This window comes from Patiria miniata, unplaced genomic scaffold (genome assembly GCF_015706575.1).
Source record: "Patiria miniata isolate m_02_andy unplaced genomic scaffold, ASM1570657v1 HiC_scaffold_18, whole genome shotgun sequence".
Taxonomy (NCBI): domain Eukaryota; kingdom Metazoa; phylum Echinodermata; class Asteroidea; order Valvatida; family Asterinidae; genus Patiria; species Patiria miniata.
Genome location: NW_024037056.1, coordinates 14584220 through 14607532, shown reverse-complemented (window position 1 = coordinate 14607532; position 23313 = coordinate 14584220). Strand labels below are relative to the sequence as shown.

Genomic DNA, 23313 nt, shown 5'->3' with positions numbered 1-23313 from the left:
TTGAAGGTGAAAATACATACATTTTGGATAATGAGGAAGAAGATTGTGGTGAGGTAGTGGTGAAAGAGGTCAAAGTGGTAACTACCGGTTGTGGGTACGGTGCGGGTTGTGGTGGTGATAACTGTTGTATACTTATGAACCGGGCAGTGCTGTTGCATAGGATTACCCGGCCCATTGTTGACAATTCCACTACTTATTCATTTACTTATTCGTGTATGCTCTGCTTATATTTTTCATTTGGTATGGATGTGAGTTTCAATTTAATTGAATTCAATTGTGTAGATCAGATTTTTGAACAGACTTCCAGTGAATAGTCATTCTGAATCAATTGAAGAGAACTGTGTACACTCGGGGTCCAGCTTTACAAGGTTTGCTTAGTCTTGTTTCTGTTGGAAAAGTGTCTCGGTTTGGAAACATTTTTTGAAATCATTTTGATAAATAATTGATCTTTGTCGTCTGATTCCATCGTTTTCGTTCATTTTAGACGCACCCGTACCACGTACACATCGTCGAGCGATGCCCAAACGGTGACCCCGTGGTGACCTTTGTGCCGGAACCGGAAGCCAACGGCAAAGGTCACTTCATCCGGCTTCCGGTCGTGGTCTCCAAGTATTGGGGACCGGACAGTTACCGGGCGAAGAAGCCTGGAAGATGCGTTGCTAAGGCAATCGTCTCCTTGGGAACGCTCCTGCTTGTAGCAGTCATCTGTTTCTTAGCGGGTTATTTCGCAGGTTGGTTTCTTGGAACTGCTTTTCTTCTCATTTTAACCAGTTTTCTGATACCTTGCTCTTAAAGAGATTATAAATTACTTAGGAAGTGGTTTGTTTAATTTTTGCATGTTAGTAAATACAATGTATTGGTAAAGTTGTCAGGTATAATTATTAACACACAATTTTAAGTCAGTCAAATTTCCTGTTGTGCTCTTATATCCAATTTTTTCATACTCTCATTTCGTGACCCAAAACCAAAACCAAAATCGAGAAATTGCCAACAAATCAAATGGAAATGGAAAGAAAATCATGAGATATTCCAATAATCTACAGGAAGACTAAACTCGATAAAAGTTGTGCAACAACTGACAGTTGGAGTTCAAATCAGAATACCCAATAGTCCAAGGATTGGTTATCGCTAGCCGGTCAAATGGCAGCTAACCTCCCCGAGGACACGCTGTCTTGCTCGGTACTTACCTGTCAGCCTAACACGGTGAGCTGTCAACGTTGCGTGTCCGTCGCAGGGCCAGGGTCGAACAAGTGGCGCATAATATTCATGACATACAAGTCGCTTTTCCTTTCCTACAGTTGGACGTTCTACGATTTTCTTCAAAGTCTTTTTTTCAGTAGTTATATATGGTTTGATCTGTATATTTATCATTATCTGCAGTTTATTATTTAGTCGACATAATTATTTCATGCCAAGTTCTATTTCAAACCACCTGCTCAAGTTTCATTTAAGATTTTCAACAAAAAAAATTCCTTTTTCTTCAACAGTCGATTTTCCAAGCGAAGAATCGTCGACTGCGTACAGCAAAGGTAATGTGATTTTTATTGATATACTTCTAGAAATATTTCCATCTTCCCTTGGTGTTTCGTGGTTGTGTTGTTCAAATTTACCATTGACAGTATATGGGTTCACCATTATTATACTTTCATATTCTTGAGTTTTGATTATTACCAAACAACGCTGTAAACGAAATATAAAATAGCTGTCCAAAACATTTACGAACAGAATGATAAATAATGCAACCCCAATTTTACTGAAAGGATTTTGTACTTGATAAAATTAATGTATCTTAGGCCTATAAGATGAAATTTTAAAATGAGAAAATTAAAAATGACTGTCAGTTCCAACCCCGTTAAACATGACCGTCAAGGAATTAATCAAGATTCACCCTGCAAACCTTGGACTCCGGGGCTGCGATCTTGAGCGGATCTTATCGCCTCAATCAGGCCGTGTGCTCTCCACTGATTTGTCGGAGATTACCCGCTCCTACAGCCTTCCCTGTCATCTCGATGTGTCGTGATTACTTCACTGTCAAAGCTGCACTTCAAGGGGCGTAGCAAACGTGGGAACTGGGGGTGTGTGACGACCCCGATAATTTATTTCAGTCGGCATTCAGAGCCCCAGTCGGCAAATGAACGACCACGGGCGTCGCTAGAGGAAGGGTGATATTGTTATCTTTTACGACTGAGGACTTGGGACAGTGGGGGATTTGCGATAACAATAACCCGAGGACCCGAGCCAAGTCCTCGGGAGGTTTTCGTGTATAAACCTTATAGGAGATGTTGAGAAAAAGTTAAGACAATAGGAACAAAACAAGGGAACAATAGAAGGTCCTCATAAGTATAGCATAACACGCAAATCGGAGACAGGAACCAAATTGAGGACGACTTCGATAAGAAAACGTGTACGAAAACCAATGAGAGCTGTTGCAAAAAGTTAAAGTATTAACAAAGGAAAAGAGAAGAGGAATAATGGAAAACCCTCGATTTACACCATAAACAAACCTGGGTGGGTGTGTGTTGGGGGGGGGGGGGCATTTCACACCCTAATTAATCGACTGTGCTGAAAACGATTGATACCAAAATGTTCCAAAGCCACATCTGTCTAATGTTCTTCTTGAGAACAATTTAGCCAATAATGAAATAAATTTTATAATTTAGTGTGTTTTGTCCACAAAATAAACTTTAGGAATTTCACATTGGCCTACATGTACTTTCCTTGAAAGTGTGCTACAGGAATTGTGGTCACTTCATTCGAAATGATGTTTATTATACCAATTTTGTCTTGTTTGGGTCATAGTACCGTGCTCTTGATTGTTTGTACCGATGACGTATTTCTATTTGAATATTCAGGAGGATTTTGTTCTCAAAAGCCACTCCACAGACTGAATAGGTTTTAGTTTGATTTTGCTGTATAAACTGACCTATGGCGCACCCTGATGTTCGCCTATAAATCACCAACTACGGGTTAAACACGAGGAAAATGATGTTATAAATCTATCACAGAACAGACTCAATTGGCGTGCACTCGGAGCAAAACTTATGAGGCAAGGAGTTCGTTTCGGCAATTACATGGTAATGAATGCTTATTATCGATCTCGCTTGAGCGTGGAACAGATTTTAAGGGATGGGTTTATAGGTTCACATGGCCGGCACCTGTGTGGGGATAAGGTCCCAGGGTTATCGAGGGAAGTGGAATAAGTCATGATGCGAAGATGTACTTACAACTTCACAGGGACAGATTATAAGATGGAAGAGGGTTTAAATCTACCACATCAATCTACTCCACAAAAAAATGCACCATCTCACAAAATAATTGTAGACCACATGCATGAAAAGACTTCCAGTGAACATTTCGCTAATGTCATGAAATACTACACCCCAAAGAGCGCCACACTTAATTATTATGACATTGTCAAACACTAAAATTCAAATCTTCCCAAAAACTGATTATTTTAAAAGTCATTCCCTCCTTTAGGGTAAGAGATCAGTATTGAATGCACCTGTTTCCTGTTAATTGCTTGTACTTTAGATCAACTGCGCAAACCAGGGGCGGATCTAGCTTTGGCTCAAGGAGGGGGGGGGGGTTGCAGGCACGTGCTACGTTTTTCTGTATGATTTTCCTTTTTTGGCGGCCCATGGCGAGTCGGTGGTTGGACCACCTAACCCCTACAGATCCGAACCTGCAAACACTGTCTTGGTATCAGGGAAATGGAGAAATGCCCAGTCTCACGATTGTTAAAAAAATACTTTTTTTGAAACATCAATAGCTCCTGGGCACTGTGCTGGGTGCCCGTCATGTTGTTTCCGGTTTTACCGCGACTGATGAGCGTACCACACGCAGGTTATGTTTTGGTAACACCAGTCCACATATGGCGAAGCCGAGGTGAAAGTTTGCTCTCGAGTTCAACATTCTGATAGAAGCGTCCTTCTCTGTACTCTATTCTTCGAGTACTGAAGATTATAAAGATGCTATCTCGTGAATATCTAAGATGTTTGTGGCCTTGAAATTACCTTCAAGCAGGTGACACGAAGCCCCACGCCCGACCGTGACTCTCCGTGACCCTGCCAAGGGGGTTTCTCGGTGCTCATTAAAACCCTCGATAGAAATTTAACTTCACGCTGCTTATATTGTGATTTTATTTATTTATTTATTACCGTCTGCATCTTCAAAATTGAATTTCGGTCAAGAGAAATGTACAACCAAATATTAAACCAAATGAAGCCCTGTTTAATAGGATTTAAATAACAAATAAAAATTGAATTTCGGTCAAGAGAAATGTACAACCAAATATTAAACCAAATGAAGCCCTGTTTAATAGGATTTAAATAACAAATAAAAATTGAATTTCGGTCAAGAGAAATGTACAACCAAATATTAAACCAAATGAAGCCCTGTTTAATAGGATTTAAATAACAAATAAATCAAAAATCTCTTATATATCTAAGATAAACTTGAAATTATTGATCATAGAATTAAAAGAAAAGTGGGACACACAATATAACTTACTAACAATTCAATCGACATTTAGATATGAGCATGAAGATGTGTCTTTTTTGTAAGATATTTATTTCTCGTTGCTATCTCAATTTATCATTCATTCACAAGGCCCAGTCAGGGTAGAAATGGAGTCCTCGTTACGTCAGCATTACGTCACTTCCTACAACGATCGGAACTCCCAGCGGTACCAAGATTTTTCCAGAAATTTTACGAAAGCGGTGAGTTTTGAATCTGTCGTGGTATATTATTTTATCTCAGCTGAGCAATTGCTCAGGCGCTATTTTCGTCGGTCGTCAGTTCAAATACCTTTCTTGCCGGTACTAATTTTAGTCGATAAACTCTACCATTACTGAAATTTGTTCTCACCAAGTCTGGTTCCCTTTACAGGTAGACGATGTATTCGGGAAGAGCCCATTACAAGATGAGTACTCTCACTGCACGGTTGACAGACTAAGGTAAGACATTATGGGTGTTCCCAGGGGCGGATCCAGAATCAAAAAAAGGGGGGGGGGGCCGAAAACTCACTTTTTCAGTACGAGTATTCACCACTGCTTTTAAAATATACAGTGTAGATTACAGACATGCACAATTATTTTTTTTTGAAATTACATGTACATGTATATCCTTAACTTAAAATTACTTCCCTAAACCCAGATATGAAAATAAAGTTTATACCCGGTTCACCATGTCACATCTGTCAAGATCTCTCACATGATTCCAATAACAGGAAACCCTTTGTGTCAGCACACACGTCTGATGGATGGCCATTATTAATTTACAATTTTGGGTCAAAGACCAGGTCTCTATCCCCTCGGGACTCCACAAACTCCGGATTTGGCAAAATTACCAAAGTTCTCTCAACACTCAAGAGATTCAATGTTTGACATTGTCAGCGGAAATTGATGGCTTTATTAATTTACAATACGGGTCAAAGGAAAGTTCTACCAAGTTCTCTCTGTGGGCTTGCCCATTCCGGAATCGGAAAAGTTTGCCAACATCTTGCAATCCACAGGAGATTCAATTGTAGTCCCAAGTCTCAACATGAATTTATTTATGTTCTCGGTGTCAGGTTTTGGGCCAGCGTTTTAGAGTGCACTGCCCGGTGCGCATCATGCGTGGGCGCGCCGGGTCCCCAGGCCGCGCGGCGTGGTACTCGCTCCGTCGTTTACGGAAAAGGTTACAATTCCCGCAGAGAAGTTTTGATTATTTCTGTCTCTTAATAATGACTCAAGTCTCTGCCTGGGAGCTCCTTGATCCCTCCATGTGTCTGCCTGCCTCCAAGGTGTTTTGTTGATGTCTGTAGAGAATGGTTGCGAGAGGAAAAAGAAAAGGAACACCACGAAAAAAAGAAAGAACATGAAACTGGAGTCAATATCTAACATTACCCGATACCCCATCGTTCAAGGGCATCCAGTTGACAGATCATGTGCTCCACATCTGTTTGCTTGCCTATGTTGGAATTTCTTATTTTTATTCTGTTTAAATTTTAAAGAGGTTCTGATGTACTAGTACCTGAATCAGGTTTTTAATCGCTAGAATTATTTTGTCATGCACGGGATAGTGTTGGTAAATTATAAGATTTCTGGTGGGAGTGGGGTTAAGGAATCAAGATGATGTTATTCAACTTTTGTTATGATCTTAGGGCTCCTACTACCAAACAAATATGTAATACATTGCTTTTTGGCAAAAAAGTATAAAACTATTTTTGTTTGTGGTCCTTACCGATGTAAACAATATTTTCATTGATAAATGTCACAATTGATAACTCCTTCTCATTATATATTCCTTTACGGCGCCCAAGGTATCAACTTTGATTTCCTATTCCTCATTTATCTGCCATCGATGTTACCAAACAAATATATCCCCCGTAGTAATGTCCCAGTTTGATATCTATGTGATCCCCCCCCCTCTCGCTGCTACCAACCACGTAGGCGTGGCAGTGTCATCGTTGAATTTACCGTCCAGCTGAACGGTCCCCCGACGTCTGACCACGCTGAGAAAAGCCCATCTGGGGACGTGGAGTTGGCAACCAGACGAGCTATAGTGGGGATCCTCAGAGATGCGGTGACGTCGGGTCAATTGGCGTCGCTAAATGTTGACAGCGACTCCATAAAGGTTATCAGAGGTAAAGTTGTTTTGTTAGTTCTATATCTGCCGACAGTGATGAAGAAATAAAATTGAATTGTCCGGAAAAAAACAAAGGTTGTACAAACTTTCATCACAGTAGAGAGAAAATATGCATATAGCTTTTTCTGAGAGATGTTAAATATGCAAATTACTTTAAAATCTCACCTTTTACTATTTCCAATGAAACCGTGATGTTGAACATATAGGCCTATGACAAACAAGAACAAATTTTTGAGAAATTTGGCATTTACTTTATATTGGTGTGCATTTAAACTACTTCCTAAGAAACTCTGCAAGTATTTTTTTCTTTCCAATACAGTAGTCTTTGGTCAATCTCCGGCATCCACTTCAGTGCCTAGAACGTTATGGCCGGAATGGGCCTCCGAACTTAAAACAGAACCAGGTATTAAACTATACATTGCTGAGAATTTAAGACCAACACTACCTTGTTTGTTTTTACATTTAAAATATCACAACACGCGCGCGTACGTCGCACCTGTTCGTCAAAGTTAGAAACACGCTATTGGGCGGAAGGATTAAGCTTGCGCGTTTCAACGCGCACGCGAGAATTTTGGCATTTACAGTCGAGTCTCGTTATAACAAACTCGATCGGACCTAGCCAAATTGTTTGTTATATCAGAATTTTGTATTAAGAGGAACATCAGTCCCATTCATTGTGCACATAAATGCACAATCGGGACCAAGGCTTTATGTTTGTTATAACCAGAATTTTGTATTAACAGAGTTTGTACTAACGAGAGTCGACTGTACTTTTTTTTCTTTCCAATACAGTAGTCTTTGGTCAATCTCCGGCATCCACTTCAATGCCTAGAACGTTATGGCCGGAATGGGCCTCCGTACTTAAAACAGAACCAGGTATTAAACTATACATTGCTGAGAATCTAAGACCAACACTACCTTGTTTGTTTTTACATTTAAAATATCACAACACGCGCGCGTAAGTCGCACCTGTTCGTCAAAGCGCGTCACAGTTAGAAACACGCTATTGGTCGAAAGGATTGAGCTTGCGCGTTCTAACGCGGGACGCGCACGCGAGCGTGGTGCATACACCTCATCAGATAGGCTTGTATAGTTGGAACAGCTCGCGCGTACGTGGCACCTGTTCTTAAAAGTTCTTAAAATGTTATTGGCTGATGGAGCGTTGAGCACGCGCTTGGTGTAACACTTCACGCGTGATAGTCTTTTTGCTTGATGTGTTCTACAAGGTCTGGTCAACCAGCGTGGCTGTGGTACACGGGCAGTGGACAAACCCTCCCTTACTCGTATCCTAGGAGGGACAGATGCCTTGCCTGGTCGCTGGCCATGGCTAGGCTCCATTAAGTATCAACTTGGGGACGAGTTGGCTCATCGATGTGCTGCGTCCCTACTGAATCCTGAATGGGCCATCACGGCAGCTCATTGCGTTGATGGGTTGGTATTCGTTTTATTTTGGTTTAGTCTGTTTCCGTATTGATCACTTCTTGCCTTTGACAACGATTTTGTTTGGAGCGGAACGTCAGCCAGCATACTTCGAGAATGTTTTAGCACTACCAGTTTCGAAAAGGCGATAATACGATAGAAAAAAACCACGACATTACTATTTACAAACTATATCATATATAACAGTAAAATTAAGAAGTCGTTTAATTTTCAGTGAAATAAATAATTATGAAACCATCCATGAAAAGATTAAAAACAAACAGACGCCAAAAGTAGAATGTTGCATTGGAATCTTAAAATGCTAAATCATTGTTTCGTGCGCAGAGTTCATCCGTTGGTACATGAACTGAAAAATAAAGGACGTCACCCGAACAGATTTCAACCAATGTAATTGAAAATCTATACGACAGAAATACACGGAATTGTGATGAATGTTTGATGTGATCTTTATAGTGGTGTTGGTGATATATTAGACCACATCATCTTCGGTGACAACGACTTGGACGGTACTTCCTCATCCCGTCAGAAAGTCGACGTGGAACGGATGATCGTACATCCAGGATTCAGCATCAGTCGACATGACAACGATATAGCTTTACTCAAACTCAGACAGCGAGTACGGTTTGACGAGAACGTCTCGCCAGTGTGCGTGGAGACGGAACCATACGAAGTCGAGCGATATCGGGAGTGTTACATCGCCGGATGGGGACACACCCAAGAATCCGGTGAGTTGGTTTTTGTCTTGCCTGAACTTTGTTCAGTATAGAGACTATTCAATCTCTATGTCTGTACCTATGTTTGTGTGTGGTATTTTGGTAACAGTTTCGTAAACTTGGTCTCATAGGTCATAGGTGCAACATGGCAACCTTCATATGATCATGATGTCAAAGGTCGCATACCAAGGTCAAAGGTTATCTGAGGTCAAGTTGTATAATAGGCCGAACATGTAAAATTGGTCTCATTTCAAAGATGCAACAAAACAAGTTCTGCAAAGTACGTGACTGGTCCAATATTTTTATATCCCCTCCCCTACAACCAGGCAATATTTCCAGGATCTTGCAAGAAGCTGAGATCCCCCTGGTCGGCAAGCCGTTGTGCTTCGAGCAGTTTCGTGACGAGGTCTGGGAGACATTCAGTCCCATCACGGACAACATGATCTGTGCTGGGAAGGTAACGGGCGGGATCGACTCGTGTCAGGTAGGCACAGATCTCATAATCACGGTTTACTCAATTATTAGAAATTTTGAAATGTAAACAAACATAGTTTTCAAATTTGTGACCAGACTCTGAGAAAACACTACTTTACAGTAGGCCTAAGGTGGTGCAAAGAACAACATGATTTTCCTTGTTTTTTGTTCAAAAAATGGTACAAATTTACAAGTTTCCATATTTCTCAGAATTGTAGCGTGGTCCGTTACAATTCAATCAATAAAGGTATACTAATAGCTCAGCCATAGATAACAGGTGTTGAACAAAATTGACAAATTTCTTTTTGTTCAAAATTTATGATAACATCTCAATTTACGTGAGACTGTGTGACGTTTCATTGCCTTCTGAAGACTTGTGAGGATTTTACTTTAAAAACTGTTCATTATTATTTGCTGCCTCGGTTACAAGATATCAAGAATAAAAAACATCTACTTTATAAAATGTATAAACCCTCTATAACCAGGTTCATATACAAGCCTCCGTGTGAACGTACATAACTTTTTTTCCTGCTTATGTAGAGTGACAGTGGCGGTCCGTTAATGTGCCAGGGCGTCGATGGATCCTGGCGCATCGTGGGACTTACAAGCTTCGGTTACGGCTGTGGTAGACCCAATTACTCTGGCGTCTACACACGAGTGTCCAGATACTGGGAGTATGTGACGTCGGTTGTACAAGGAGGTAAGCGATCAAGAATTCATTTGCCTTTTTATCACAGAAATAAAAATCCCTGTCTCAAAAAAAAAAAAATCTTTGAAATTTACTGTTCCAAAACGCACATCATGTGACAGTATGTATAATAAAAGACATGAGAAAATGGGAAATTTGAGAAACTTTGCAAGGGGTTAACCTTACCTTTGATGAAAAACAGCCCCCCAAAATGGTTAGGTGTTAATGTTGCATTTTGATTGAAAACTGCCCGAAATAATTAATTCTACATTTTCTATTTAACTTTGACATAATAAACCCATGGACCAAAGCTAATTCCATGTAAAAGATCATTGGGCAGATATCGTACTTCCATTGCGCTGTTTCGGACTTCTTTATTTTGTAGAGTGACCTTTGAAATTAAAACCTGTTTTCCATTTATCATTCACCTTTTCCAGAGCCTACTATCACATGTGAAGAGCTGACGTACCCAACCTGCCTTAATCGTCTACCCTACACCAAAGTTTTCCCCAACTCCCAAGATGATCTCTCCTTGTTATTCACCCTCCTCCCAAATGCCACCGACCACGCCCACCCTACCAACCAATCTTCACTGGTAACCACCTCTACACCTTCACGCGAGTTAATGGAGACGCTGGTATGCCTGACAGCGTTTCCTAGCTGTGAGACTAGCGGGGAGCCATCACTGGTACCCTGCAGGAGGTTTTGCCAGAGCACATTGGATATACAGTTTGCCATATCAGCTCGTTGTGAGAAGTACCCGGATGGCGCTACCAGGGATACTGTGTATTGTAGAAAAGGTCTGAATAATTACAGATTTTCTGTATTATTAATTTTCCTAATTTATATTATAAAACTTTTTTGGTATATATATTCGTAACATTTGGTCCAAAATTTAGTCCAAAATTGGATCCAAAATTTGATCAAAATAACACTTTCCTGTAAACGACTCAAAACTACATTTGGATGCAATATAAACATATTTCAATATTCATACAACAAAAGTTGTGAAAGTTAGGGCCCAAAATTCAGTGATTTGTTTTTCCGAGCCCAAAAAACCAATAATTTAACTGTTTTTACCCCAAATCTTATCCCATTCTTTCCATAAAATGGCACATTTGTCGCATATAACCTCAAGAAGTGCGATAAAGGGGTCCTGATGCATCTCCCCAGCAAATTTTAAGGAATTTCATTTTCGGCCAAAAACTGAGAAAAAAATTTGCAAGGGGTTAGCCTTAATTTTTGGATGAAAATATGACAAAATAAATTTGCAAGGGGTTAGCCTTACTTTTTGGGTGAAAATGCGACAAAATAAATTTGCAAGGGGTTAGCCTTACTTTTGGGGTGAAAATGTGACAAAATAAATTTGCAAGGGGTTAGCCTTACTTTTGGGGTGAAAATGTGACAAAATAAATTTGCAAGGGGTTAGCCTTACTTTTGGGGTGAAAATGCGACAAAATAAATTTGCAAGGGGTTAGCCTTACATTTGGGGTGAAAATGTGACAAAATAAATTTGCAAGGGGTTAGCCTTACTTTTGGGGTGAAATGTGACAAAATAAATTTGCAAGGGTTTAGCCTCAATTTTTGGCCGAAAATGTGACAAAATAAATTGGCAAGGGGTTAGCCTTACTTTTTGGGTGAAAATGTGACAAAATAAATTTGCAAGGTGTTAGCCTTTCTTTTTGGGTGAAAATGTGACAAAATAAATTTGCAAGGGGTTAGCCTTACTTTTTGGCCGAAAATGAGACAAAATAAATTATCAAGGGGTAAGCCTTACTTTTTGGCCGAAAATGTGACAAAATAAATTTGCAAGGGGTTAGCCTTAGTTTTTGGGTGAAAATGAGACAAAATAAATTTGCAAGGGGTTAGCCTTACTTTTGGGGTGAAAATGTGACAAAATAAATTTGCAAGGGGTTAGCCTTACTTTTGGGGTGAAAATAAGACAAAATAAATTTGCAAGGGGTTAGCCTTAATTTTTGGATGAAAATATGACAAAATAAATTTGCAAGGGGTTAGCCTTACTTTTTGGGTGAAAATGCGACAAAATAAATTTGCAAGGGGTTAGCCTTACTTTTTGGGTGAAAATGCGACAAATAAATTTGCAAGGGGTTAACCTTACTTTTTGGGTGAAAATGTGACAAAATAAATTTGCAAGGGGTTAGCCTTACATTTTGGGTGAAAATGTGACAACAAATTTGCAAGGGGTTAACCCTACATTTTGAGTGAAAATTATGTACAAATGATAAATGGGTAAATCACATTGCTGGAAATTATTTATTGAAAAAAAAACCCCACTTTTTAGCTAGATACAACTTTACAAATCTGTGTAATATTGTTATTAAACCTATTATGATTTTTAGCATTCTAGTTTTGTTAACTTTCACTAAGGTTTGATTGAAAAAACATAAAGTACATTAAAAACACAGAAATTAAGTTCAGAAATGGAAACTGTATCTACATTATTTAGCGGAGTTAATTTTACTCAAGAAATGTACATTTTGTTGTAATTTGCAATTAATATTTTATTAGAGACAACTCCGTCGTTACTGGATGCTATATTTCCCCTGAAATTGGTTCCATTGAATTCCCAAAAATATAACCATCCAAAATAACTACATGCGGTCTAAAAGTATTTTAAGTCAACTGGGCATGCGCGCTGACTTGGCCTTTAAAAATCATGATTCAATCGCGAGACTTTTACTCGAAAAGCGCATGCGCGCCAACTTGACAACTTTTCAATCCTCTACCGTACTGTTGAGAGCGCATGCGCGTGGACTTAGTTTATTTTTTTTTTCGTTGCGTTATATGAAACCGAATCTTTATATATTAGTTCCAAACATTTCTAAGTAAGCAAAGCGCAATGGCCTAGTGGTAGGCACTCTAGTGCTCATGCGGAAGGTACCGAGTTCGAAACCGGCTGGAGTCACATCAGGATCTTTTACTTCTTTTTACTTATACTTACTTAATTTCAAAAGAGTAAAATTCTGTTTTATTTTATTTTATTTTATATAGTTGGGGTAGACACGCGATACAAAACTCGGAGCGCCGCAGGTTTCCCTGCAGCCAGTCCGAGTTGCCGCGGCTGGGACTCGAACCAGGGGCGCCGGCTTACCCGTCGGCACCTCTACCGGGTGCGCTACCTGGGTCCCCCAGTGGAAATCACACTTCCAATAATTAAAACCCTTAGAATCGAATTACGCAATCTTAAAATAAATAATAAATAAAACTTGCGGAGCTGGGATTCGAACTCGCTATCTTGGGACTCCATGCAGACAGATCTACCACGAGGCCACACCCACTTTGAAATTTGCGCGAAAATTTAAATACTTATACTTTCGGTTTATACTTATACTGCGAACTTAATATACGAACTTAATATATACTTGGGAGATAAATACTGTGGACTTATTAATTAAAAGGAAAATTACCGTTTGTGGTACTAGACAGGAATCGGAATTTACGATCTCTGGTTTAGGAGTTGTGGGGAATTGGTGCTGGGATTTAAAATATATGTAGTATCGTTTAATACTTGGGAAATTAAGACGTTCGGGAATAGTTCTATTGGGTCCGATCGGCATAATATATTTGCAAAGGGTAAACCTTACATTTTAACTTAAAACATTTTGGATGAAAATGAGATAAAATAAATTTGCAAGGGGTTAGCCTTACTTTTTGGGTGAAAATGTGACAAAATAAATTTGCAAGGGGTTAGCCTTACTTTTTGGGTGAAAATGAGACAAAATAAATTTGCAAGGGGTTAGCCTTACTTTTTTGGTGAAAATGAGACAAAATAAATTTGCAAGGGGTTAGCCTTACTTTTTGGGTGAAATGTGACAAAATAAATTTGCAAGGGGTTAACCTTAATTTTTGGGTGAAAATGGGGCAAAATAAATTTGCAAGGGGTTAGCCTTAGTTTTTGGGTGAAAATGAGACAAAATAAATTTGCAAGGGGTTAGCCTTACTTTTTGGGTGAAAATGAGACAAAATATATTTACAAGGGGTTAGCCTTACTTTTTGGGTGAAAATGAGACAAAATAAATTTGCAAGGGCTTAGCCTTACTTTTTGGGTGAAAATGTGACAAAATAAATTTGCAAGGGGTTGGCCTTACTTTTTGGGTGAAAATGGGACAAAATAAATTTGCAAGGGGTTAGCCTTACTTTTTTGGTGAAAATGAGACAAAATAAATTTGCAAGGGGTTAGCCTTACTTTTTGGGTGAAATGTGACAAAATAAATTTGCAAGGGGTTAACCTTAATTTTTGGGTGAAAATGGGGCAAAATAAATTTGCAAGGGGTTAGCCTTAGTTTTTGGGTGAAAATGAGACAAAATAAATTTGCAAGGGGTTAGCCTTACTTTTTGGGTGAAAATGAGACAAAATATATTTACAAGGGGTTAGCCTTACTTTTTGGGTGAAAATGAGACAAAATAAATTTGCAAGGGGTTAGCCTTACTTTTGGGTGAAAATGAGACAAAATAAATTGGCAAGGGGTTAGCCTTACTTTTTGGGTGAAAATGAGACAAAATAAATTTGCTAGGGGTTAGCCTTACTTTTGGGTTGAAAATGTGACAAAATAAATTTGCAAGGGGTTAGCCTTACTTTTTGGGAGAAAATGTGACAAAATAAATTTGCAAGGGGTTGGCCTTAATTTTTGGGTGAAAATGCGACAAAATAAATTTGCAAGGGGTTAGCCTTAGTTTTTGGGTGAAAATGAGACAAAATAAATTTGCAAGGGGTTAGCCTTACTTTTGGGGTGAAAATGTGACAAAATAAATTTGCAAGGGGTTAGCCTTAGTTTTTGGGTGAAAATGAGACAAAATAAATTTGCAAGGGGTTAGCCTTACTTTTTTGGTGAAAATGTGACAAAATAAATTTGCAAGGGGGTAGCCTTAATTTTGGGGTGAAAATGGGGCAAAATAAATTTGCAAGGCGTTAGCCTTACTTTTTGGTTGAAAATGTGACAAAATAAATTTGCAAGGGGTTAGCCTTAGTTTTTGGGTGAAAATGAGACAAAATAAATTTGCAAGAGGTTAGCCTTACTTTTTGGGTGAAAATGTGACAACATAAATTAGCAAGGGGTTAACCTTACATTTTGATTGAAAATTATGTACAAATGATAAATGGGTAAATCACATTCCTGGTAATAAAATAAAATGTAGGCCTACAACGACTGAACTTTACGTTTTCAAAACTTGGTATTTTCTTATCAAATGTAGGTATCAACGCCGATTGTGGACCTACCCAACTCTACCCGTCGTCCTCAAACCATAGCGTCATCACATCACCATATTTACCCGGACTTCCGTACCGTACCGTGGGCTGCACGTGGTGGGTCTCCGCGCCGCCCTGCACGGTACTCGTCTTCAAGTTTACACGCTTCAGTTTCCCGCCCACGGGACGGGGTAAGATCGTCACAATCGGCTCAGGAAACGATGCTCAAAACAGGTAAAATTAAAATGACTTCAACAGAGCTGGATTTGCTGGACTTGTAGAATTTTTCAAATGCGAAAACTTGGCCAAAGTCGATTCCGCGCACTATCGGCAATGAATTTTCGACAAAGAGAAAGTAAAAATCGCTGAAAATATTTCACTTGCTCTCGGATACGTTTAAGCCCAAGTTAATTATACGGGGCAACTTTTGAAGGCAATGTCTCCCTACGACGTGCCAAAATTTCCGATTTATTTTCCATCCCAAATACGTTGTACTTGTGACGGTACCAAAGATACGAGTTGACACCAGGCATTGAAACACAAATTAGATTTAAAAAAAACTATTTTCAGATTTTAAAAAGGTAATTACAAACATTGGCGTTAGACACCTTTTGCAACTTTGACATTCCGTTGTAAATAGAAACAGCAACTGTTAACCATTGTTTCTTTCCCTTGTCCATTTCCCCGCTATTTTCAGAACTAGCACCCTCCATAAATTCTTTGGTCCCGCCACCCCTGCTCCCCTGGTCGTTCCATCCACCCAGGCCTGGCTTTCCTTCGCCAGTGTCGCAGATCTCTTCAATGAACCAGTAAAAGATTCCTACTTTACCGTCGAGGTTCATGTTGCTGACGTCCGCGAACAAGGTAAATATTGGTAGATTAAAGACAGAAAATTGTGACACGGCGATTTTCAAAAAGTTGGACACAATATGGCGTCCACTCACCAGAACCAAAGCTAATGCTTCAAAATTGTTGAGGTTAATTTTCTTAGTAAATACTGTCCCCATCATTTCTGTTTAAAATTGTTACATTACTGTTAATATTCGTCATCTTAAAAAGGCGTACAAACTGAAAGACCTTTGGAGTTCAGCAATGATTCAGTCTTATTTTCAGTGTAAACCGACATATTCAAATGACAAAAAAAGGCTGCAATGTGCTAGTGCAATTGATGAATTTAAAATTCGATTTTTTTTTTTAAACGTTACTTCGGTGAAATTTCACATTTTGTTTGTGTGTAGATCTTGCGGGCGATGTTTGCCTATTGGGTTTGGGAGACTGTACGGAGAATCAGTCTTGTTTCCCCGATTGGTGGCGCTGTGACGGCTTAACAGACTGTTCTGATGGCGAAGACGAGGCTAACTGCCCAAGCACGTACAGTCCTAACACGACATATACGACTGTTCCATAAAAACAATTGCTGTATACCGGTTGAAAAAAAAAACATTTTAAAAAGTATAAGTACTAACACATGTTTCTTTTATATGTAAATCAACTATTTATCAAACATGTAAAATGAGTACAATTGCTCAGACTTTTCCTTAAAAATGAGCATGCAATGACATTTACAGTTTCATTTTTAAAGTCCGCAAATATCGCTCATTAATGTTAAGTTTCATTTCATCTCTGCAACTTTAAGCTAATTTTTAAAAACTGTACTACTTTATGCCGGTTCTTGACATTCTTTATTAGCAGTTCATTTGTGCGCTATTCCGTAACTCACGCGCTTATTATATTCTGTTCTTGAGGGGACTGAGTCTTTAGCAGATCGCGCGAATTTTGTTTTATGTAAAATTGTAATTACAATATTTGTAAAATAAAAATCAATGTTATATCTATGTAAATTAATACTTATCCCTATACATAGTTTTATAATGAATACTGGGTTTATGAAAAGACGTTTCAATATTGGTGTTGTTGACTTTAACGATAACGATAGAATTTATTATAATTTTTACTGATGCCATTGACTAAAAGGTAAACAAAAATAGTCTTTTGCACGAAGTAGCAAGTTAATAAATGTGCCGCTTGTTAAGTGTCGTATTTGTGAGGTGATGCATGGTAGTGGTGGAATGTTTACATACCACCGAATGTATGTATGTTATTTCATGTAATCTGCGGTAGCCTTCGCCACCATGTGGTAAAAGTGTTCATTTTATACTAACAATTTTAGTACATATTCAATTGATAGATATTTCTTTCTCTTAATGATAGATCAAAGGAATAAATTGAGACGTTATAATAGATAACATTTAATTTAAAAAAAAAACGTAATACAAACTACACAGCGTTACTAAAATAATATACGAATCTCATTGAAGGTTACACAAGCAGGTTATTTAAGTTTAGTCTACGTAACAGACCTACAGGACTTGGCTCCGTGGATAACGGGTGATACTCAGACTAATTTAAGTTTTCGTTCTTTTATTTTCTTCAATTTTCGTTACCTCACACGATGACATCACTACCGAAATTTCCAGTCTGTAAATATATGATCAATCATTTACGGACGGCCATGAGTCATCCCAGATACCCCTATCATTTAACAACACCTGTTGCTTGTTAAATAGCTCCAAACAACCTGTGGGACTATTATCGATAATTTGCATAATTTATTTCTTTGATACACCATCGTGGGAAACGACACTGGTTCCATGCGCAGAAAAGATAATTTGAATTGATATCGTCTGCATTTGTATTAAGTGGAACAATATTATGCCATATTCTGTGAATCTCATCTGCTAAATTGTCGACCGTTTGGAATAAGTGGGAAATGCTTGAAGGTTAAACTCGCATTTTCTAGATTGGGCCGAATTTAACTCTTCAAAGTATGGCCAAAAATGGAATTCAAGGTCTAACGATGTTCAGTTTCTAAGTTTTTTCCAGTTCGAGCAGTTTGTTCTTTGAAACGTAATGTGTTTTTAATAAGGTTGTTATAAAGTCACCAGAATCCGGTAAAATGTAGACTAGCAAACAATTCACAGAATGGATTTCTAGCAGTAAAATATGTATGTTATACTGTCGACTTTTATACCAATTGTATCTACATGTACATGTAACTAGTAACAACAAGTGGATCTCAATATGACTCTGTCCTACACGTAAAATGTTCCCCGTTTTGTCATCCATTATCATGTATAAATTATTCCATATGCTGTAAATACACCGCCCATGGTACGTGTACTTATGCTGGGAGCAACCATGTGGAAAATAAAACAAAAGCTCATAATACTATGGACCAGCTGCCGCTGCCACAATGGATCCTATACATATGCAAATGAGGGCGCGTGTGCTGACGTCGTTGAATTTCAACGCGGTATTATTGGTATTAATTTACGATACTTATGCTGGTCTGTGTTGGTCTATCCTACGGCAGTTTCGTGTCTGTTAAATTTACTACTGACTGCATTCAAATTTGTCTCTGTTTCACCGAAATGTGATGTTATTTCTATAATTCTGTCACAGTCATTAAACTGGCACGCGTGTGTGGTTTGCGGTCAGAACAGCATGAACCATATGAGGCCATTTTTTGGTGTGGTTTGGGTTGTTTCCTGCGACGAAGCCTTAATGCAACAGCCGTCGGGTTCATTTCTGGCACGCGCCGTATTTTTTTCTTGTTGGATGATAAAGGCAAAATTGCATGTAATTTTACAATAGCAATTTATCGACCTGTATCTCTTGCGGCGGGAGGATTACGCACGACGTGTTCGATAACGCTGCATCAATGTCTGCACGATATCGCCTCATTTCAACACCGTTGTCGCCTTAATTATTATTTTGGTGTGGCCGTCATTTTTCCCTAATCATGGCGTTTTATCAAGTTTTCCTCGCACTTTTTGCGTTGTTCTCGGCCATATGTCTGCCTGGTATTGGTAAGTTGCAAAGTCCTTCCTTTCTATATTTACTGACTCACATTTTACCAGGACTTAGGTGAGCTTTTTAGTGTATCACGCGTTCACATTTTTAATTTAATTAATAAAGAAAATTAACCATTAACATGCTGTTATTTCTGTTCTTTACGTTCAAATGTTGAAGTTGAATAAGTTTGGTCAAAATGATATATGAATGTTGTCTTTTACAAGATAATTAAATTCGGGAACTGTTTTGTCAACAAAAAAAAGATTAACAATGACACCTTTAATTTAATTTCCTGTAATTCCGAAAAGCCAATTTTCAAATCACAAATTTTTAAACACTTGCTCATGCATATTTTTCTAACTTGTTCGTCAAAATCTATCTAAATACTCATACACAGCTCTGAAGCTTTTAGGTCACCAATAACAAGGCCACTCGAGATGTGGCAACACAAAAGAGAAAGAGAAAATAGGAGGTAAATTGAGAAGAAAAAAAGGAATACAAAGAAAGAAAGAAAGCTATAAATATTGGGCTTGGTTTGGAATGAATTATAATTCTTGGGGAAACAGAATACTGTACGTGTAGGAATAAAACCTCTGCCAGTAAAGAGCATTATTTTACACACTCTATTCTTTTCGTTACTTAAGTCGAACACCTTTATAACAAGGTCCTTGGGAATTATCTTGTTATAGCAGGTACCTTGAAAAACACAGACTTAGGGCATAAAATGTTGCTAGTTATAAGCAGGATGTTGTATCAACAGTGCTTTTCCTGAGTTCGACTGTAACTTTTTAATGTCCACTTTCCAAACACCAGCCTTTAAGTACAACGAGTGTCCCGGCCCAATCTCCGTCGACACAGCCCCAGACAGCCCGACCGTAGCCGTGACATGGAAGCACCCGTACCTAACCGGGCTAGGTCGGGTCGGGTCGGTCTCGCAGACCGTCAGTCACGACCCAGGAGAGCAGTTCCCTATTGGCCTGACGCGGGTCAACTACCTGGCCATCAACTCCACGGACTACAGGGATCTGCAAGTCTGTACTTTTGTCATCACTGTACACGGTAAGCACTGGATTTCAAAACAAAAATTACACCATGTGGAAAGAATCTCTTCTTGGAAGAAGTATGGTTCTGAAAAGAACCGCGGTTGAGTGTAGAATTGACGTTTGACAGTGTGCTCTGTCCGTCCTCAGGAGCGTGTTACCCGCAATGTTTATTTTTATCTTATCCGCCATGCAAAGCTTCAAGTCATATATACCAGATTTCAAGTTGGTTTACTAAGTTATTACGGAATTAGGAGTTGATTTAGTTATGCAGTTGATTCGGTTGTTGATTGCTTCTGGCATGTCTGGTAACCAGAGCTTTGTTGAAAGTGCACAATATGACACTAGACTAAATTTGAGACCGACCATCAAGGCAGCAGAAAAGGATGATGAAAGGACATTTTCCATTTGCTTAAAGAGGGAAAGAAAATACCGGAATTGGATTTCACAGAGAAAGCTAAAAGAAAAGTGGTCGATTGGATATCAAATCCACATGTCGACCTTGGTGGGGATTCGAACCCAGGTCGCTAAGGTGAGACAAGCACCACCGACCAACCTCACTCCAAGTTCAGTGGAAATTCAAAGCCAGCAATGAGCTGCATACCAGCCACAAATCAATGCGATTTGGGATTATAATTGTAAAATACTCGTCAAGTAGTAAACAGTCATGTAACCGGTGGTCGAAGATTTGCAGCCACTTGATGGCTCCGGATGGGAACAAAGGAAGTGGCTAAGTAAACTCAAGATCCAAACCATTACTGCAACTTTGGTGTTTGGTTTATTTTTAGATCGGATCCCGCCCGTGTTCAGCACCTGTCCAATCAACGTGACCAGCCGATTGGGCCCCGACCAGACGGAGACAGAAGTCACATGGGACATCCCCCAGGCCGTAGATAACTCCAAGTATGTCCAGCTCCTGTCTGACCACGAGCCAGGCACTAACTTCACCGCTGGGACGGTCGTGGTAACTTACACGGCAAGGGACACCACGGGCAACGAGGCTAAGTGTCAGTTCCCTGTCATTGTCATCCCGTTTGTTGTCACCACGACGACGATGGCGACCACGACAATGGAAGCCACGACAGCAGGAAAGGAGCCCGAGAAAGTCACAAGCAAAAAGGCCGGTAGGTTATGAATGGTAACCTTCAATGCTTTGTCCAGTTATCATAATGGTCAAATAATTACTTATCTAGTTATCTAGTTAGTTATCTAATCTCCAAACCAGTTGTTAAAGTTATTAACCGGTAAGGCAATGGAGCAAGAGTAACAATAAGGAATAGTCAATAGTTGATTCTGCATAGTTATAGTTTAGTTACAGTTATAGTTATGGTTACGGTTAAACTTTAACTTATGATTATAGTTAATTAAAATTATATACGTAGTTACATAGCATGAAGTAATCTATATTCCCAAAACGTCTTCAGCATCCCGATTTTTTTTTTCTGTTCATGTCCAGGAGAGAACGTCTCCTCAGGACCAGGGGTGGTAGAAGCCACGCCCATCGACTGGAAGGTCTGGGTTAACCGAGGTCTCATCATTGTCTCAATCCTCTGCCTCCTTGCCTTCGCAATCATTGCCTTCTTCGTGTTCCGCAAGTACCACGTCATCAAACGCCTCAAGAAGACACGCATACCGGACGAGGAGACAGAAATCTACCCGTCATCGGCGGGGGAGGAGTACGACATGTGGGAGGACCCGCCGGGCAGTCCGGCCTTTCAGGTCAACCCGAGCGGAGCATCGTTGAGCGGTAGAGGGGAGCAGAGACGGTTGAACAAGGCCGAGGAACGCCCGCTGCTCGTGGCCGGTGGAGAGCACTTTTAGAGTTGAGTTTTCTAGTCCTTAGTCAGTGTGAGCTAGATCGATACAATGATTGAGATATTAAGACAGTACGTAGGCCCTGTGCTCCACAATTCTTTCCTTAAACCTTCCAAGAGAGATAGAAAAGAGAGTTTGAGAGTTGAGTTTGAGAGTCTTAGAAGATAGAAGTGTAATTCTGGTCAGTAAAAAGAAAGAGAAATGAAGACAGGAGGCTATGTGACCCAGACATCTTCTGATGTGAGTTTAACCCTTCCAAAAATATAGTAACGACAGGTTTAGAGTTGAGTTTTAGAGTTTAAGAAATGTGGATTGAAACAGAGGTAGCGGAAGTGGAAAAGACAATCGGCTAGAAAACCAGAAGTGTTTTAAGTTAGGCTTAACCCTTTTTACGAAAATATAGAAAGGGAATTATGTTTTATAAATTTAAATACGAAGAGAGAGAGAGATTACAGAAGATTATAAAGTAAAGAAGATTCCTTGTGTTCAGAATCCAAAACGCTCCTCGCAAATTGGACAAAGTGAAAATCTTGTACATCCTAAATGTTTTTAAAAATATAGCAGCTATAATTATCAGTTCCAGTTGCCAATAACAAAATAACAGTACAATATTTGATTTAAGAAGGGATCATAAAAACGATGTTTTGTATACATTATGAACAGAGTAAATAAAAACATTTGTGTACAGACGAAAAAGACCTAAAGACTAAAACAGCTTTGTATGAAAAAAAGCCTTAATTTTTGGGAAAAAACGTGAATGGATGATTAATGCGCTTCTTTGTAATACATTTAAAATTTCTTCCATAACAGCAATAAGATATGAGGTCATCAAATGTAATTATTAACTTTTTTTCGGTGCAATAAAAGCAAATGTATAAACATTAGTTAAGTAAAGTATTAGGAAGTTCCAGTAGATTTTAAGAGACTTTAAATTGCCACAAATGTAAAAAGGGAAAGTACAGGTTGTATTTAAATATATTCAAACTTTTCAATTTTGAACAGGTTTTTTGGTTGTTTTATATTATCAAATTGCTCGATATTATCAATTGCTCGATGTAGATCAGATATTCAGTAACAATTATTCGAAGTAAATTTCGTTGATGTCACAATTTGTGTCGTTTTTTTTTCAAACAGAGACCGAGTTGTATCAATTCTTGTAAGATATTTTACATCCATTATGATAAAATTTCCAAACAATGCACCACAACAAAACAAGTATACAAAAGACATGTGGAATGTGAATAGATAGCAATTAAAGGTTATTTCTATAAATTCGTATGGGGATTTTGTTTGATGTTAGAAATCAATTTTTATTCATTTTCTGCTTTGATCAGTTTTGTGGAAATATATTTACTAAACGTTTTAACTGTTGTCATTTGCGTCCTTTTTTTCTGAAAAAAAAGAAGAAAAAGTTTTGATTGTGGAGGCCAATCCAAAGAAAGAATTGACTTG

The 23313-nt window shown here is 38.9% G+C and overlaps 2 protein-coding genes across 4 annotated transcripts in view; both read left to right on the top strand.

Moving 5' to 3' along the window:
- The window catches only part of LOC119724795, a 23985-nt gene extending 5402 nt beyond the window's left edge, over positions 1-18583 (top strand). Inside the window, exons 2-16 of one of the 3 annotated variants that reach the window (XM_038196007.1) lie at positions 485-731; positions 1488-1529; positions 4609-4718; positions 4888-4955; positions 6432-6625; positions 6947-7030; positions 7420-7503; positions 7854-8058; positions 8521-8792; positions 9107-9264; positions 9795-9954; positions 10380-10742; positions 15157-15385; positions 15849-16015; positions 16390-18583. In XM_038196007.1, the coding sequence (XP_038051935.1) occupies positions 485-731; positions 1488-1529; positions 4609-4718; positions 4888-4955; positions 6432-6625; positions 6947-7030; positions 7420-7503; positions 7854-8058; positions 8521-8792; positions 9107-9264; positions 9795-9954; positions 10380-10742; positions 15157-15385; positions 15849-16015; positions 16390-16559 (2553 nt within the window). In that variant the 3' untranslated portion in view covers positions 16560-18583. The remainder of the gene's footprint in view (positions 1-484; positions 732-1487; positions 1530-4608; positions 4719-4887; positions 4956-6431; positions 6626-6946; positions 7031-7419; positions 7504-7853; positions 8059-8520; positions 8793-9106; positions 9265-9794; positions 9955-10379; positions 10743-15156; positions 15386-15848; positions 16016-16389) is intronic. The other 2 variants (XM_038196009.1, XM_038196010.1) reach the window with 2 other exon arrangements.
- Positions 18233-23227, top strand: LOC119724796 (hyalin-like). Its single transcript, XM_038196011.1, has 4 exons — positions 18233-19020; positions 19820-20065; positions 20835-21170; positions 21503-23227. The coding sequence occupies exons 1-4, from the start codon at positions 18954-18956 to the stop codon at positions 21865-21867; spliced, it is 1014 nt and encodes a 337-aa protein (XP_038051939.1). The 5' UTR covers positions 18233-18953; the 3' UTR covers positions 21868-23227.
- The last annotated feature ends 86 nt before the right edge of the window (positions 23228-23313 follow it).